This window comes from Neolamprologus brichardi, chromosome 20, assembly GCF_056152115.1.
Source record: "Neolamprologus brichardi isolate AB-2024 chromosome 20, ASM5615211v1, whole genome shotgun sequence".
NCBI classification, from domain to species: domain Eukaryota; kingdom Metazoa; phylum Chordata; class Actinopteri; order Cichliformes; family Cichlidae; genus Neolamprologus; species Neolamprologus brichardi.
In genome coordinates, this window is record NC_142123.1 from 18683427 (window position 1) to 18699952 (window position 16526).

General features: G+C 42.8%; 1 protein-coding gene across 2 annotated transcripts; it reads right to left on the reverse strand.

Annotated features, from left to right (window-relative positions):
• Positions 1–295: 295 nt before the first annotated feature.
• tpx2 (TPX2 microtubule nucleation factor) lies at positions 296–14327 on the reverse strand. Of its 2 annotated transcripts, none has more exons than XM_006804295.2 (17): positions 14244–14327; positions 13596–13747; positions 10634–10756; positions 10417–10540; positions 9724–9786; positions 9444–9548; positions 7462–7571; positions 4912–5057; positions 4592–4763; positions 4358–4496; positions 3403–3625; positions 3224–3319; positions 2976–3149; positions 2749–2895; positions 2566–2677; positions 1731–1897; positions 296–580 (listed from the first exon to the last, which is right to left on the reverse strand). In XM_006804295.2, exons 2-17 carry the CDS (start codon positions 13705–13707, stop codon positions 470–472), a joined length of 2124 nt encoding a protein of 707 aa, XP_006804358.2. In that variant the 5' UTR covers positions 13708–13747; positions 14244–14327; the 3' UTR covers positions 296–469. The 2 variants fall into 2 exon arrangements, with proteins under 2 accessions (XP_006804358.2, XP_006804357.2); XM_006804294.2 differs by having other exon boundaries at positions 1731–1915.
• Between the last annotated feature and the right edge of the window lie 2199 nt (positions 14328–16526).

Sequence of the window (16526 nt, forward strand, 5' to 3'; positions counted from 1 at the left end):
CAGTGAGGGCTCGTCTTATGAAACAGCACCTCTGGTTTGGTGGTTCAGCTGTGAGCACCATCAGGAAACCAGTCAACCAGGAGAAGTCTGATGCCAAGTGTTAAAATTTAGATATTAAACTTTGTAATAATTCTTCCCCGTGGACGCACAAGTTTTAGTGTCTTTTATTTGTATAGCACTCCAGTTCCTGGCCAATCACAAAAAGAGCTCTTTAGCAAATAAACTGGCGACTTTGTGCTGATGTCAAACAATCTGACAGAACAAACTCAGCAGTTAACAGGCCAATAACTATTGGTGGGTGTAGATGATGTTTTATTCTGTAATTTAAAACAGTCACATTAATGAGTGTACATCAGACAGCTAAAATACAAAGCTAAACATGGAAAAAAGAAAAATGTAAAAGCAATGTAAAAACAACATTTCAGGTCAGAGATTTCTGTGGTAACGTTACATTTCACAACAAAAGTGGTCACAAGCGGAAGCGATCGGAGAAGTTTGGAGACTCCGGGACTGTAAGAGGAACTTCGCTCTTCTTCACAGCTACAGGTTTGTAGTGTCTGATGGGCTGAGCTTTGTGCACCTGCAAAGTGTGACATGTGTCAGACCACAGACAGGCTGTAAAGTACTGATAGAGCAATAACATACAAGTATACAGTATAATTACACGGAGCCCTGTAATGACTGTGCAGCGTTTTACACGACCAGCTCAAACTGTCACACAGGTCATCCTACTGGGACGTGGCACGGCCTTATGGTTGATATTTGATATGAAGCACCTTGTGGAGACTATTGTGAATTGGTGCTGTGTTAATAAAATGACATTGAGTATTTAAGTTGTCCTTGAAAATAAATAAATAAATAAATAAATAAATAAATAAATAAATAAATAAATAAATTTTATTTTTTTAATTTTTTTATTTATTTTTTTTAAAGGACAACATCTCACCATTATTTAATGTGATTTTATTTCGAGCGATACGACAGGGTTTATAAAAGTATGCTCAGGCAGAAGCTATAAATTAAATCTATTTGTTCCAAATCTGATGAAAAGCAGCGTTTCCATATTAAATATTTACAATATTACATCATGCCACTTTCTAGTAGTCTTTGTACTGCATGCAGCAACTTTCTATCCCTCCTCAGCATCAAGTGAGGAACATGACCAAAATATATGGTCTCAAAGTTTGGAGGTTTTTGTGTTCTGAATGTCAATGCAGCTTACGTTTTGGGGAAATCCCAAAATACACGGTTGTGGTTTGCATCACCTGAACTGCATGGCTCCAACAGAATTTGGGTTCTTAGATTTGTCTTGATGTGGGGTTTTGAAATCTCTGATTATGTTCTTCCAGCAGTGCTCTGTCCAAGTCAGAGGGTTAGCTGAAGAACACTGGAATGTGCAAATGTTACCAAAGACTTCCACTGATAGTTTCCCAGTAAAGGTTTTAATGGTGACCACAATGGCAGCGCTGCTGTTTTGGACGATCGTTTTCTTTCACTTAACCTGAGCTCAGCGTCTCAGTAGCAGCTCCGCCTCTTTGCAGTGTATAAACAGACTGTAGCTGCACCTTAAACTGTGCCAGCGTCATCATCATCACTGCTGCTGTTGTGTTAACAGTCTTTGTTCAAAACTGGGGGCTGTGTGAGCTGCCAAACATGCATTTTTCTATCCATCTGTAGCTCTATATCTACACACACCAGCACCAGGCGCTGCTGATACTTTCTGCAGTTACCTGCTCTTGTCGCAGCCGGGCAACCTCCTCCTTCTGTCTCTGCTCTTCTTCTCGTCTCTGCTCTGCCTCCATGTGCGCCCGCAGAACCTCCTTCTCACTGGTCACTCGCTCATACTCCTGCCACTCTCGGGCACGCCGCTCTGTTGCCAGTTCAAAGGCCTCTACAACTATGGAAGAATTATTGCCTTCAGAGTGCAGTGACAGATGACAGTGAAGACAGAGGACACAGTGAGTGACACAACCTTGAAGAGTGGTTCAGCCTCAGCAAAGCTGAAGCACTCTTAAAGACACATGCAATTTTCAGACAGTATTCAACACCAGCGCTGCACCTGCCATTACTTTTATCATCCATTAGTCATTCTCAGATCAATCAGACAATAGTGAGATATTTATCAAGAGCCAGTAAATGTGGCTCCAGTGTTTGATAATCAAACTCAAAACTGCTTTTCTGATAATTGCACTGAATACTCGCAGCAACAACAAAGCGCAGACATGTGGCTGCAGCTGTATCGCAGCGTTCTACATGTCAGCTGAAGATGGAGGTGAAGCAAACACCTCTGTGCCTAGGTGGAGTCTCCAGGTAATCTGATTTGCTAAGAGCAATATAACGCTCATATTTGTCATTGACATTCCTCAGAGAGAGAAATAAAGCAGTTTATGCTTTATAGTTTGTCATACTGTCATTTGAACATTTTGGAAAATGTGGCATTCAGCTGAGGAAAGGAGATGTGGCAACAGCACAACAGACGATCTCTATACAGCTGCAACCTCCCATCATGCATCACAGCAATGATAACACAAAGGATCTGTTTTAGTCTAAATTAACCATCCTTACCCACTGCAGGCCGGGCCTCTTTCTTGGGCCTGAAAGGCTCCTTGTGAATGACGGTGTTGGGCCGAGCTTTAAATACTGCTGCTTCCTCTTGATGTTTCTGTTCTTCTTTCACCTGTGAGGTACAGATGTTGTGAGTGTTATTCAAATTAAAAAATGAAAACAAAGTGAAAAATCCCATCATACCATCTGCTCCCAGCGACTGTTCTTCACAGTTCCCCGTTCATCCAGAAGCAGCCTAAAAGGCTCAGGCTTGGTAGGCTCCAGCTTCTTCTTCTCTGGCAGGACCACACTGTCAAAGTCAGGCAGCGGCTGGGCCTTAAACTGTGGTATCTGGAAAATATTCAGGCGACAGAGAGTCACTCAGTAACTCTGTACTGTGAAACTCAACGACAGACTGAAAGTCAGACTACCTCTTCGTTTCGCTTTTCCTCCAACTTTTTCTCTCTCAAGGCTTTTCTTTCACGCTCCCTCTGCTCAAAGGAGAAAGGACAGATCTCCACATGGTGGTTCTCAGGTAGCCGGGGCTGAAAGGGCAGGCCGAAGTGAGGCACCGGGGGGGCCTTAACTGGTGACGGCTGCTTGACCTGACAAAGACAGTTTTATGGGTATAGCTGCAGTAGACGGTGCACAGAGCCATAGCAAAGACACGCGTCCTTACCTCCTCGACCTTGCGATCCAGTCGAACTCTCTTCTTGAGGGCAAAGGCAGGAGACTCGGGAACAGTCGGATTTGCAACTTTCTTTTCTGGCAGTCCCTGTTGATGAGATTCCCACACAGTAAAATCTGCCTTTCTGCAATGAAAAAACAACTTTGAAACTCATCAGTGTTTAAACTCACCACAACTCTTTCCAGAACCTTTTTGGGCAGAGGCTTGGCTTTAAAGTTCTGGGGCTTTTCATCATCCTCCTGGGGCTTCTTTGTGGCCTGCCTCTCCTGGAGCCTTTTTTCAATCTCCAGCTCAAAGCCTTCGGGTACGGTGGGCTCCTTCACTGCTGGCTTTTTTAGGTCCTCTGCACTCTCCAGTATCTTCCTGTTCAGCTCCAGCGCCTTGATTTTAAAGCTGCGTTTAAAAGCCAACATTAGTCAATGGTCACTAGATCAAAATGTAACGCTGTCACAGTGAAGTGACCCAAACGTAGCTTCTGCCACAACCAAACTACAACTGTAGCGGCAAAAACACGTCACATCAATCAACACATTTCAGCATTTTGGCCTCTGTAACTGTTGAAGCTGCACCCATGCACATACGGATCCATGATTCCTAAATAATCAGCTGTATTTTGTACAATAACGGTCCTTAAAGAAACCCTGCAATGCCACAATGCCACATTTTCCATGTGTTAGCAAAAGAAGGAAGTTTACAATGGCTCATCTGAAACATCTTAGTGCATTTATTATTTCTATGCTATTGTAAGTCATTATTTTCAGGCTGTCCTAAACACTGCCTGAAAAACCTTCAATTGATGCTAAATACTGCACCAAAAGTACTGACAGGAACTAGAAAGTAAGAGAGCACACACACACTGGCTTCTCTTTAGTGGCTCCTGATTCTGATTTAAAATCCTTCCCCTCAAACACAAGTTTGGATTCAGGAGGCAGACGCGCTCTACTTTTAAGATTAGGCTTCAAATCTTCCTTTTTGCTTATAGTTAGCACTGGATCAGGTCACCCGGACACTTTAAATACAACGTTTTTTGCAAAACACCAGAAATTTGTTGTGAAACCACGTTTCCCAACACAAAGTGACGGCACATTACAAGAACCTCCAACCAGAAAAAGCCAAACTTCTCACTTTGCAAGTTTTTCCGCCTCCTCAGCCTCCAGCTCAGCAGAGCACTTAACAGTAGGCGGCCGGCTCCTCTGACGAGTCATCAGGTGTGGGGAGTGGGGCTGAGTGAGCTTCAGGTGGTTCCCCTTTGCTGTGGCGGGTCCTGTTGAAACAGGACGCAGGTACAATGAAAACCTGCAATAATGTTTTTTAAACCCTTATCTGAAGAGTGTCACAGAGAGTCAGCATGCACCACACCTCTCTCTTGACTTCTACGACTGTGCATATGGTAGCGGGTGGGGGTTCGCTTCTGGAACTGCTTGATCTGCTGGGCCATGGGCACATAAGCGCTCGCCTCTTCCGCCTTTCTCTTGTTGCCTGTTGACAGGTTGAAAGGTTTGGGCACTGTGGCACCTTTCCGAGCCTTTGCCTGAAAACAAGTATAATCAGGTTTTTTTCATCTCACCTTAGCTTAAATATGCAGATGTTTCATCACGTTTCTTTTAGCTGCTGTTAACAAAGATTAACTTTATAGTGGGCTGCAATGAACTGGCAATAAAGCAAGTTGTGCCACTTACTGGGGAGGACGGTTTGCGAAGCTGACTGACAAAGTCCACTTCCTTCTCTGTGTTGCATGAAGTGGAGGACTTAACACGGGTATCTGTACTGAAGTGGAAGTCTTTGGGCACAGTTGTAGACAGGAACGTCTTCTTTGGTGGTGGATCTGAAATGACAGTGGTCTGTGGTTTGGTTTTGTTTTTTTAAACCAAACAAGTAAAGTGAACATTTTTAACCCCCAGAACTCTAAACTCATCGGAACTGCTAACAGGGGTCATTTTGACCTGCAACAACAATAATGGCAAAGACGGCGTTTCTGGGTCATCTCAGATCCTTTAAAAATGCACATGAGAGGAAGCAAGTACCATGCTCTCCTGTGTTTTAAATGCACTTTAGAACAGCACACAGCAACACTACATATGAGCGGGCGTAGGGAGGTTTGGGGTCTTCACTCACCCCAGTTCTGTTAGCCGTCAGGGCTGGGGGGCTGGGAGGAGGTGCTGGCCGTCAGATTGGGGTCTGGGATGCGGGGCCTCCCTGCTACTGCAGATAAGGAGGTGGTCTCCACCCCAGAGAGAAGGGTTACATCTCCTGGGTTTAGGTGTGGCTTGCCCCTCTGGGGGCAGGGGTACCTGGACCTGGGATATAGAGTATGTTTGGGGAGTGCGACTGTCTGTGCAGTGTCTATTTGTGTCTGTCTACACGTTGGGTGAGTGCCGAGTATTTGGTTGTGCATATGGGGTGGGAATGCACGTTTGTGTCCACGTGCGCCTGTTCGTCTGTGTCTATATGTCAGGTTGGGTCTTAGAGTCAACCTCTCTGGGTACATCTCAGGCCCTCCAAAGGCCTATCTCCCCTCACCACACTCCCTGCCGGTGGCTGATGCCCTCAGACGTTGGTGTGTTGGTGGTCCTTGTCGTCTGGGGCTGGGCGCTCATGTATGTACCGGCTCACTCCTGGTGGCCGATTGGTGGGGCGTGGCGCCTGTGGCCCAGCTGGGCCCCTTCTGGGGTATGGGATGCCCTCAGGCCCCTGGGCCTGAAACTCGGTCCTCTCTGTCACAGCTGGCTGCTGGCAGAGCCCGCGGGCACGCCACTGCAACCCCCTCTGACCTCTGCACCGTAGCTGCTGGGTGACCTCTCGTTTGGGGCTCTACTCAGCTCTTCCCAGGAGGGTGGCACGGTTCCCCCCCTTTTGGTGGTCCTCCTCAGGTCCTTGTACTCTGGGGCCTCTGGATATCTGGGGCCTGGATCTCCTCCATACCTGATTCATACCCTGGGGGACGGGGCTATGGCTCCCCACACTCCCTAGCAGATCGTTACATGGAGAAACCTTTGGAATACCAGCATGCTGATCCACACAGGTGTGCACACAGGTGTACACACGGTGTTCACAGACGCGGACTACACCTTTCTTGGCTGCTGCCTCAAAGCACATTGTGCGCTGTCTATCTTGCGTGCTGCACAATATCGTTTAATATTTAGTATCTACTGTTATCTACTGCTAGCTAGTTTATTGTGATGGTGTTGTATTTATTATGTTGCTCTTTTTTTGTTTGCTTTCTCTTCTGTTTTTTTTCTCCATACAGGTGATCCAGGTGTTTTGTTTGTTTTTCTTTCTTTCTTCCCCCCTTTCTCACAGTCTCTTCTCCCCTCTGGTTTTCTTTCTCTCTTTCTTTCATTCTTTCTCCCTGTCCTATCCCCCAGTCATGTCTGTCCCGTTTGTAGCAACCGAAAATAAAATAAATTCATAATTATAATAAAGGTCAATCAAATGGACCAATATGGCAAGGCCATGATGATCCACTTGGTAAAATAAATCCGCTTGGCATCTTTCTTGGCCTTAAGACAACAATTCTGATGGCTAAAGATCCAAACGGGACACAAAAAAAAAAAAAAAATGCACATGAGAATAAACCAATAAACAAAGGGTACAACACATAAAACTGACACCTAAACAATTAACTTGAATAAGAACATTATGAAAAGTTAAACATGTGGTAGTACATGTGCTGAAATAGAGGTGTGAAAACACTGTTAAACAGACCGATCAACTCACTGTCTGCATTGTAAACTTAACCACAGAGCAGGTTACAAAATGTAAGAAACATTTAATTTCTATAAAAAGTAAAACAGTCAAGTTTCATCCGTTTCCTTCACATCGTCTTTGCTGATCGGACCTGAAGCACCACCCACACTGCAGCTCAGTTCTGACACATCTGCCTCACCATCTGATTGGATTAGTTCTCCACACACTTGACTGCTCAGTTCACCCAGCATGCCTAGCAACACTTTCATTTTACTTTAATCTCTATGGGTCACAATGACATCTTTGACAGTTCAGAGTATGCGTGGTCGTACTATTTCTCCCCTCTTAAAAAACTAATTCACAAAAAAAAAAAATTTTAGGAATATTTTTGGAAACACAGGCTGATGAAAAAAAAATGATGGGGTTTTATTTTTCACAGCTCGTTTTGTTTTAATGCCAAAGGGTCAAACGTACCCGTCGGCAGTTCTAGAGTTAGAGTGTTACAACTGGCTGCAGCACCACAGTCTGAAACATGTACTCACTCCCAGCTAGAGCAGCCTTGTAGCTGGCCTCATTCTTCTTCCGGTGAAGAGCAACTTCCTTCTGAAGGTTCCTGATGCGCTCCAGCTCCAGCTCCTCAGAGGTGCTCGGCCTGCGGGTCACAGATTTTTGTAGACTTTAATCTTTAGTAAAAGTACACCTGTACCCCCGTCTCTCATTTAGAGACTCAACATGTCAACATTCTCTTCATGACCCTACTACTAAAAAAGGCGACTGGCTCAAGCTCAAGGACTCATTTACACCAAATCCCAGACACTACACCTGCTACCATCATCCACCTTCCCACATGTTTGGGTGGGGTACTGTCTTAAAGAAGGATTCCTACAATGTGAGTACTGGAGGTCAGCCCAGTACTCAGAACAAACCTGAACAAGAGAAATTCAAGCACTTCATGACAGGCGAGCCCTCAGACTGAGGACACAGGACTGCAACCATTGATCATCGTAATTATTAAGCATCCTATCCTGTCAATTAATCACATAATCAGACAAGAAATGATTTTTTACTTATGAGCAATAATCAAAAGAGAAAAAAGGGTTTAAAATGAACTGCTCATTGGTTTCCATTTTACAAATGTCAGTCAAAGAACAGTCAAAGGTCAAAATCAAATAAGGTATACATAAAATCTCTACTCTGACACAAAATAAATGTCTGTGGCATTTGGCTGTTTGGGAAGAGGGAACGTTTTAGAAGTGACTTGGCAGCAGCAGACGGATGCAGAGCTACACAGGGCGAGCTTTCTGATGTGAGGGGTTTGTGACATTTAGTGTAGTTGTCAGTTTTTTCAAAACAATGAGGCGACTCCTGAATGTCACAGATTGCTAAGAACCAACCAAAGGCAGGAAGAAATATATAAACACCTGTTTTTGTGAGGCCTGATGTGGCTGTATCGCCTGATACCCGTCCATGAGGAGGAGAACTCTGCAGCGGTTACCTGTGCCTCAACAACAGCCGCACACAGGAGTGACAGATACTGCAGCAGTAAGCAAAACGACCGGGCTGGAGAGTTCAAACAGCCGGAGACCAACTAACTCTCTAACCCCACCCCACACGCCAAATCACACAAATCCCCGTTTCTCCACAATAACTCAGGCTGTCAGTAGCAGCTCATTTACACTGTGGGAATGATTTACCTGACAATGGAAAAATACTTATGACACGACACTAATGTGACAAACGCACATTTTTCTGGCCACACACTGTAACAAAACACAAGATTAATGTATGGTGGGTCTTTTAGCCATTATGTAGCACTTACCTTTGCTTTAACAGTGAACAATTTATGGTTGTTCCCCTCCGACACGGTGGCATTATTTACCCAGCCAGATCCAAAATGCATGTATCTGTCCCTGCTTTCAAAGCTTTAATCCTGGCAGCAGTGTAAGGTGAGGGGTGCTCTACAAGCTACATGGTGGTGACCAAACTGGTGAGACTCTCACAGAGACATCACTACTTTCAGGGATTCAAATAAAGCTGCACAGTATGATCACAGGTCCCCAAAAAAGTTTCTCTTCATATCTTCATTTTCCCCTCCATGGACAGATGATCCAAGCAGTCCGTCTAATATTTACAGTCATGAATAATGTTTTACCCACGAGGGTAGTGAGTCAGGTCATGTGACTGAACACACTTCTCACAAGTCCAGATTCTCTGTTTATAACCACTTTAAGACTGACAAATATTTGATTTTCATCCTTTTCTCTAGTTTTATACTCTCCAGCCTTCCTTCTGTTACCAGTATCAGTTCACCCTCAGTCCTGCTTACAAACGTGGAACCTGCCGTCTATTTTTAGCTGTCTTAAAACCGCTCGCTCTACCATGAAGTAAATACATATGAGCCAGTTTTACTTTATCATTCTACACAAATGCTGAACATTTCCAGCCAAGAGCATTTTAACATTAATTTCAAGTTCTTTCTCATTGTACATTCAAGGATAGATAAAGGTGTAAGGCACAGTCTTACTCTGTGGGTGTGGAGGTGGAAGCTGCTGCGTGGGTCTGATGTTCTCTCTTTGAATTTAGCCGCTCACTCCTGCGGGGACCAAACCCGGAAATCAGCTGCTCACTCCTGGATTTTTGGGCAACAGGACATCTACATTAAACCGCTGTAACTGAAAACTCTAAGAAAAAAGCTGAAGGTGAAGAGATGGTTTCTTAGCTTTCTAACTGGTAGAAAGTGTGCATGTGCTGGACTCTCAGCTTTTTCAGGTTTAGAATGATGACAGGATACTTCTAATACTCACTCTTTGCATTTCTTTGATGGTGGTGCAGCTGGACCACTGGTCATCTCTTTACGCTTTGAAACTCTAAAATAAATTAGAACAGAAGCAGTTCTCAAACTTGAACCGATTACACACAGATGCTGTTCTATAACCATCGTGTTTTTACACAGGGGCTGGATCAGACAGCGAAGCTGCAGTGTTTAAGGTTTGGACTCTGCATGGTACAAAGAGTACCGCACACCCACTTAGAGGAGTTGCCAATACATACATGCAATGCCACACATTTATATAGTATTTATTAATGCATTTGCACTTGTCTCTTCCACAATGTCAGTCTTACGTTTACTGTTTTGAACCAGCTTCATTTTCACCTTCTTTCCTTCCTGCACTCGGCACCAGTGGCACTTTTATTGTGACGACTATTTTTACTCTTTATCGTTCTGCTGTAACAAAACACTTTTCTTTGTGGGATCAATAAAGTATCTGTCCATATTTATCATGTAGGGTTTGTGTAGAACCTATTTAATACAAATGATATACAACAGGAAACTGTCAATGAATGACTGGATGTCAGAGTTTCATGAGTGCTGTCTCGTGTACAGCCCCTTTGGCAAAACCCAACAAGTCTTCTACTGAGTGCTTCATGTGGGAAAGAAACCTTTTGTGTGAAAGTTTCACATGGTTACACAAAAGTAACAACTACACCAACTGTACCTGCGTGGCTGTGCAGGGACTTTATTAACAGGCCTTTGCTTTGAACGGACATCATTCTGTGTGCGACGTTCAGCACCCCAGGACGTCACAATGTTTGCAGGTGGAGATGCCGATATGCTGGGACCTGGAACATAAAAACAATTACAGATAGTCACACATTAACCAAGTTACAAGCAAAGAAAATAATGACTAAAGATGCACAGGGGTGTTGACTAACCAGAGTCACCATCAGTGTTTGTTTGAGACAACATTGCGTGCTCAGGCTCATCACTTGTCAGACGCAGCTGGTCCGGTCTCGAAGGTGTGATAAGATGATCACTTTCTCCCACAGCGTGCATTTCTGCCCACGAGAGATTCGATAGTCAAAATTTTTCAATTCTGGTCACTAGTACACTACAGGTTCGATTGTAAAGCCCCACTTTTTTAGTTAGAAATCCCACCTGAGGGGCCATTCCAGTTTAGGAGGAAAAGAAAACATTAACCTAATAAAGTCGGACTTTAAATGGAACGCTCAGTCAAATCCTCAGGACTGACGATCAACTAGAGCAAGCCTACTCAAATGGTGGCAAACGGGCTACATGCAGCCCAGAAGCAACCTCTGAGTGGCCCTGCCTGTGGTCCTGGCAGAATTTTTTTCCCTACAGCATAGTGTAGACTGTGAATGCAACACTCCTAGTAGGCTAGCAACATTCAACCCACAATGCAGCGTGATGTTGTAAACATTAAGCTATCATGGCACCAGTTCCCTAATGTTAAAAAAGTAGCAGTCGTCATCCTTAGTATGTTTGGGTCAACGTACACATGTGAATCAAGCTTTTCACACATGAACTCAATAAAAAGCAGCTCTCGTTGTTCACTGACTGACACTTCACCACTGCCTTTGGATTGCACTGACATCTTACGAGCCAAAAGTTGCCACTCTTGTTCAGAAAAAAAAGTCACGTCTCAACATTAATAATGTAAGAGTAACTGCAGCCTACATATCAACATAATGTGGGATGTCTAACAAGCCATGCCTAATTACAGGTGTTGATTTAAAACAAACCTGTATTCCCTCAGTGTGCAGCAGTAAATGTTGTATTCATATGTGTTACTGCTATGGTTTGTGCATTTGATAGGATTGATTGTTCTTTTTTAAACTCTGTTAAATGCTCTTTAAGATGTGTCTGAGTCACCTAAATATTTATTTTATTTTGAAAGGGAATTGTCAAAACGTCTGTTGTGTTTTTTTATCATTTCAAATGTGAAGAAAAAGTATTGCTACTACTGCAGACGCTATTCAGTGATAGATCATTTAATGTTTTTTATGGACCTTTAGGTGTGCATTTGTGAGAGGTCACCAGATTTAAAAGGAAAAAAGTGAATAAACATTACTTGTTTTTCAATACATTTGTGTTGGTTTGAAATTTATCATGATCTGCTGCTACTGGCTGCAAAAATATCTCTACAAAAAAATAAATAATAATAATCTGGCCCAAATAACTTTTTAGTTGAATAGCCGTGAAATAGAGGATCAAACGCCATTAAACAAAAAGACACTATAGTAGTTTGTTGACCTCGAGTGCTGCTGATCTGACCCAAGCTAAAAACGACTCTTCCTCCCTCCTATTTTAAATATCACAGTCAGGACGTGCTGGTTAGCTCAGTGAGAGACCAACAAACCATTGGCCACATGGCCAGAGTGCAGCGACGCATGCTTCAGCTGCAGCCCTTTGCTGCATGTCTTCACCCCTACTCTCTACTTTCTTGTCTTCATTGCTAATCTATCCAATAGAGGCATAAAATGCACAACAAATGTTTTTAGAAAACAATTACAAAACACCACAGTCAGGACTAACACGTGGTAATATTCCCTAGTCCTCTGGATTACAATGGAGACCCTGCTCTGCAGAAGAATGCCAGAGTTACCAATCTCACAGTTAGTTGTGATAGTTTGTTGAACACGCTTCCTGGAATAGGGCCCTGTTGATGTCTTTGTTTTGGTTTTGCAACCATTATGAGGCAACAAACCACAATGCACTGCCATTCCAAGAGCAATCACTGGTGTGTGTTTATATACATCATCGGGAATTCGATGGGGATGTGGCAAACAGCACCTAGAGGCTAACTTCAAGCTCTGTCCCCACTGCTGTTCTTCAGAGGCCTGAACCCCCTCAGCCCGACCATTAACAAGACTCGCTAGGGATACAGACTACAGAATGGAGTTGAGGTTAGCCACCTTCGCTTCATGGAGGACACGAAGCTGTATTCAAGGAGTGAACGTGGCATTGATTCACTGATCTATACAACAAGGATCTACAGTAGTGACACAGGTATATAATCCAGACTGCAGATGTGTCGTTGGACGGTTATAAAGAGAGGGGAGGTAGTCAGAATCGAGTGGGTTGCACTACCAGAAAGCAACATTGCAGATATCAAGGAAAGTTAAAAGTACTTGGGAATCCCACAGGTAAATTAACACCACAGTCACCAAATACCCAACATGACAAATCTTTTAAAAAACTGGACTAAATTTCAATAAAACTCATTTTCAATGTAAAAGATACACACAGGCTTCAAAACAGATCTTTTTTTTAATATATATAATACAACACTCTTAAAATACATATGCAGGGACACTGAAGCTCTTGTAAATATGAAATTAAATAGTAAAATGAGGAACTGGCTGGTTCATATACAACGCTTTTCTGCTCTGAGCACTCTATAAAACCACCTCATTCAACCATTCACACAAGCAACAAATCAAACATTAGTACCCCAATGGATGCATCAGAGAGCAACCTGGGGTTTGTATCTTGCCCAAGGATATTAGGCAAACAGACTGGAACAGCCCAGCATCAGAGCCCCAACTTTCCAAATAAAGATGACCTGCTCTACCTCCTCAGCGTAAACTCTCTCTCTACATTCAAAACACTTGGAGATGACAATATGACCTGCGAGTGGACACTTTGGTCAAAACTGTTAGCCAACATCCTATGATAAAGGATACTGGCAAATGGTAGGAATGACGTACACAGGTTTTTGTGAAACAAGTCACCAAAAAGCCTTCTTCAAAAAGTGATCGCTGCCTGTTAGATCCGCTTTTGTAGCCCTCCATAACAACACCCACTTGCTGTATGCCCAGCAGGGTATCCTTTAAAATGCATATTGTTGGATAAAGATGTCCAGAGGACACTTACCAAACCACTTGTCGTCGGTTTCAGCATTTACTAGTTCTTTGAAGTCAACGACGTGGGACGGGGCATCAAACTCGTAGCGCTCCGAAGTATCCCCGGACTCGTTCTCGGCCATGTTTTCAAGTTATTTCTTCGACAACTCACCAAACAGGAAACTACGAAGATTGCAAACTTCAAATTATCAAACTTTCAGACAAAAAAAACAGTTTTATTTGCAACAACCAAACTGAGGTGACTTGCACCCACATAAACCACGGCTAGGTTGCATTCTATCGCTATGGCTTCATGGGAGACTATTGGCCGTGTTAGCCAAGACAACAGAGCAAACTGGCTGGAAAAGGTCAAAAGCATTTACTTCTCGTCTCCTAAGAGAATTTATGCCACAGTAATGTCACGTTAGCTTTGTAATTGCGGTTCCGAGTCGCTTTTTCTTCATAGAAACAGAATATAAACGGTAACATTGCTGAGAAAGAAACAACTGCCGAGCTAGCGTTACATACGTCTTCACGAGAAGGTACTATTAACATAAATCCAACTATAAACTCACTCCATTATACACATAACAATATGCAACACTATATACCGCTCACTAAAAAACTACATCTGAAAATAAGGCAGCAATAAATAATGTAAATGAGTGCAAAAACTCACCGTCTTTGCTCACTGCGACTAAAAGGGAAAACAAACAAGCCGCGCAGCGCTCAACGGAAGCGTTTAAATTTGCCACTGTTTTGAACCAGCCAATGACAAACGTTGTATTCGCCAACTTGTTACTTATTGGCTTATGCAATGTAAAGCGTATTACGTAACCACGTAATCACAAAACTTAAAATCTGCGTGATTTTGTACAGTGATGTGTGTAATTTTGAATACACCGGCTCCAGTCCACATAATATTGAATATGCATTGTTATTTATTTTTTTTTAGAAATACACACCCACAAGTTGTTAAATTCAGTGTCACTGAATCATCGAAAAGTACAAATGTTTAATATGTGACTTTATTTTATTACATTCATCAGCTAAGGAAAAAAATGCAAAAACTGATGGAACAAAAAATAAATAAATAAAAAATCAGCAAACGTTACAGTTACACATCATGATGTCAGTGTATGATAGCACATACAGATAAACGCACACAACTAAATTATAAAATAATGAAATGCACGACTGATTTTGTTCCTGCCTATGTGTTAACCCTGCGACAGACTGGCGACCTGTCCAGTGTGTACCCTGCCTCTCGCCCAAAGACAGCTGGGATAGGCTCCAGCACCCAGCGACCGTGAAAACGATAAGTGGTAGCGAATGGATGGATGGATGATTTTGTTCCTTCCTATTTTTCTTATGACCATGAAGTTTTCCAAAAGTAATGCACGTTCTTTTCAATTTAGTCCTCATCAAAATAACAATATGCAACACTATATAGCGTTTATTAAATAAATGAAATATTTCATCACACATACATCTTAACAGTCCGACTGAATATCTTCCTTAGAAAGTTTGCTACATCTATTCAGAATAAGTGTCATAACCTTTCAGGCAGATAGGACTCACGCAGGACTCCAAGCTAGAAGTTCAGTAGCTTATTTGCAGGATAACAAGGGGAGCAATGATACAGGCTTGGGTCTCCAAAAGCAGACAAATCACAGTTCCTCCTCTCCACAGAATGATTCCTCACCAGACATCAGCCCACCAGTCAACTGTCTCCAAACAGAAAAAAGTCTATCACGCTATAATTAATGCATCAATTAGCCTTTTTCTCATTAATTCATTTAAGGTTATTTATTTGAGGTAAGCACCGATGATCACTGATGATCAATAAACCAATAGGATTGTCTTTCATTTGAAATGGGTTTGCTGTGGGGATGGACTGTGCTGAGGCTAAATAATCAGTAACTCCCCTCAGAGTTACTGTTTTTCATAAGAAACATTATTATTGTAATACTGTTAACAGCATCATGTTCTGTTAAACACAATGCCTGTGGTTTTGTGAATACGTTTATAAAATCATCCTAAATGTAGTCAAGTGAAATAAACACGTGATGACATTTTATTTATGCCATAGTTTATTTCTAAGAGTGTAGTAGACAAAAACACTGACAGCTGCAGAGGTCGTGTCTGGTGTGTTGAACATGAAACAGGAAGTGTTGATCTGAAATCTGGTCAGAATGAATCCAGGTAAGGGTGTGTCACAGGTTAATCTGGTTGGACTGACTGACAGCGTAGCATGGGAGGACTAACATCCACTCCCACATAGCAAAATTGGTATGGCCCCGGATCTGTCCCACACAATGTGCTTAAACATGGCCCACATACCGCAAAGAATGACGGCCCTTTGGTGGCCCAGACCTGGTTTGCCAGAGGTGGCCCACACATGGGCCAGCACAAGGCCAGTTGCATAGACACTGGTGGTCCTGTGCTGTGTAAGATATATTATTTATACTCTATACTCGACTTTGTCTACTGTATGTGGTCAAAACTGCTTGGTCCCATTAAAACCTTTGCTGAGTCACATTGTGTTTGTTTTTGCTTTAAATCTAAACTCTGCCCACCAAGATATTTGATGGAGTGCTGAGCAACTTTGGGTTTGCCTTCTTTATTTAACACTCAGCTTGGCCAGTATAACCTAACAGAATGATCTAAAGTAAGCTGCTAGTAACAAGTGGTCAGTGCAGACTAAGTGATATTGTCACCCCCAAAAGTGTGTGACTTCATGATCCAAAGGGCAAGCAAGTACAATGACTGCACTGGTGCAGTTATCAAGAAGAGGGGACTGTTTTTATCTGACAGTGGATTTCATGGCAGTTCTCCTGATGGGGCAGTCTCTGATAACTGCATCATTGAGAAACTGATTCAAATCAGTTAATTCAAAAGTTATTACTTCCGGCTTTTTAAGAAGTGCAGATTTTTAAAATGACTAATATTGTGTAGTCTT

What these genes read in the sequence shown, in the direction of transcription:
- tpx2 (XM_006804294.2), bottom strand. Translation starts at nt 13,707, where the DNA reads ATGGCCGAGAACGAGTCCGGGGATACTTCGGAGCGCTACGAGTTTGAT. An exon ending in CAAGGCTGCTCTAGCTGGGA is followed by an intron (nt 5,058 to 7,461) that starts GTGAGTACATGT and finishes CTGTCATTTCAG; the next exon opens with ATCCACCACCAAAGAAGACG. An exon ending in AGGAAAAGCGAAACGAAGAG is followed by an intron (nt 2,896 to 2,975) that starts GTAGTCTGACTT and finishes AATATTTTCCAG; the next exon opens with ATACCACAGTTTAAGGCCCA.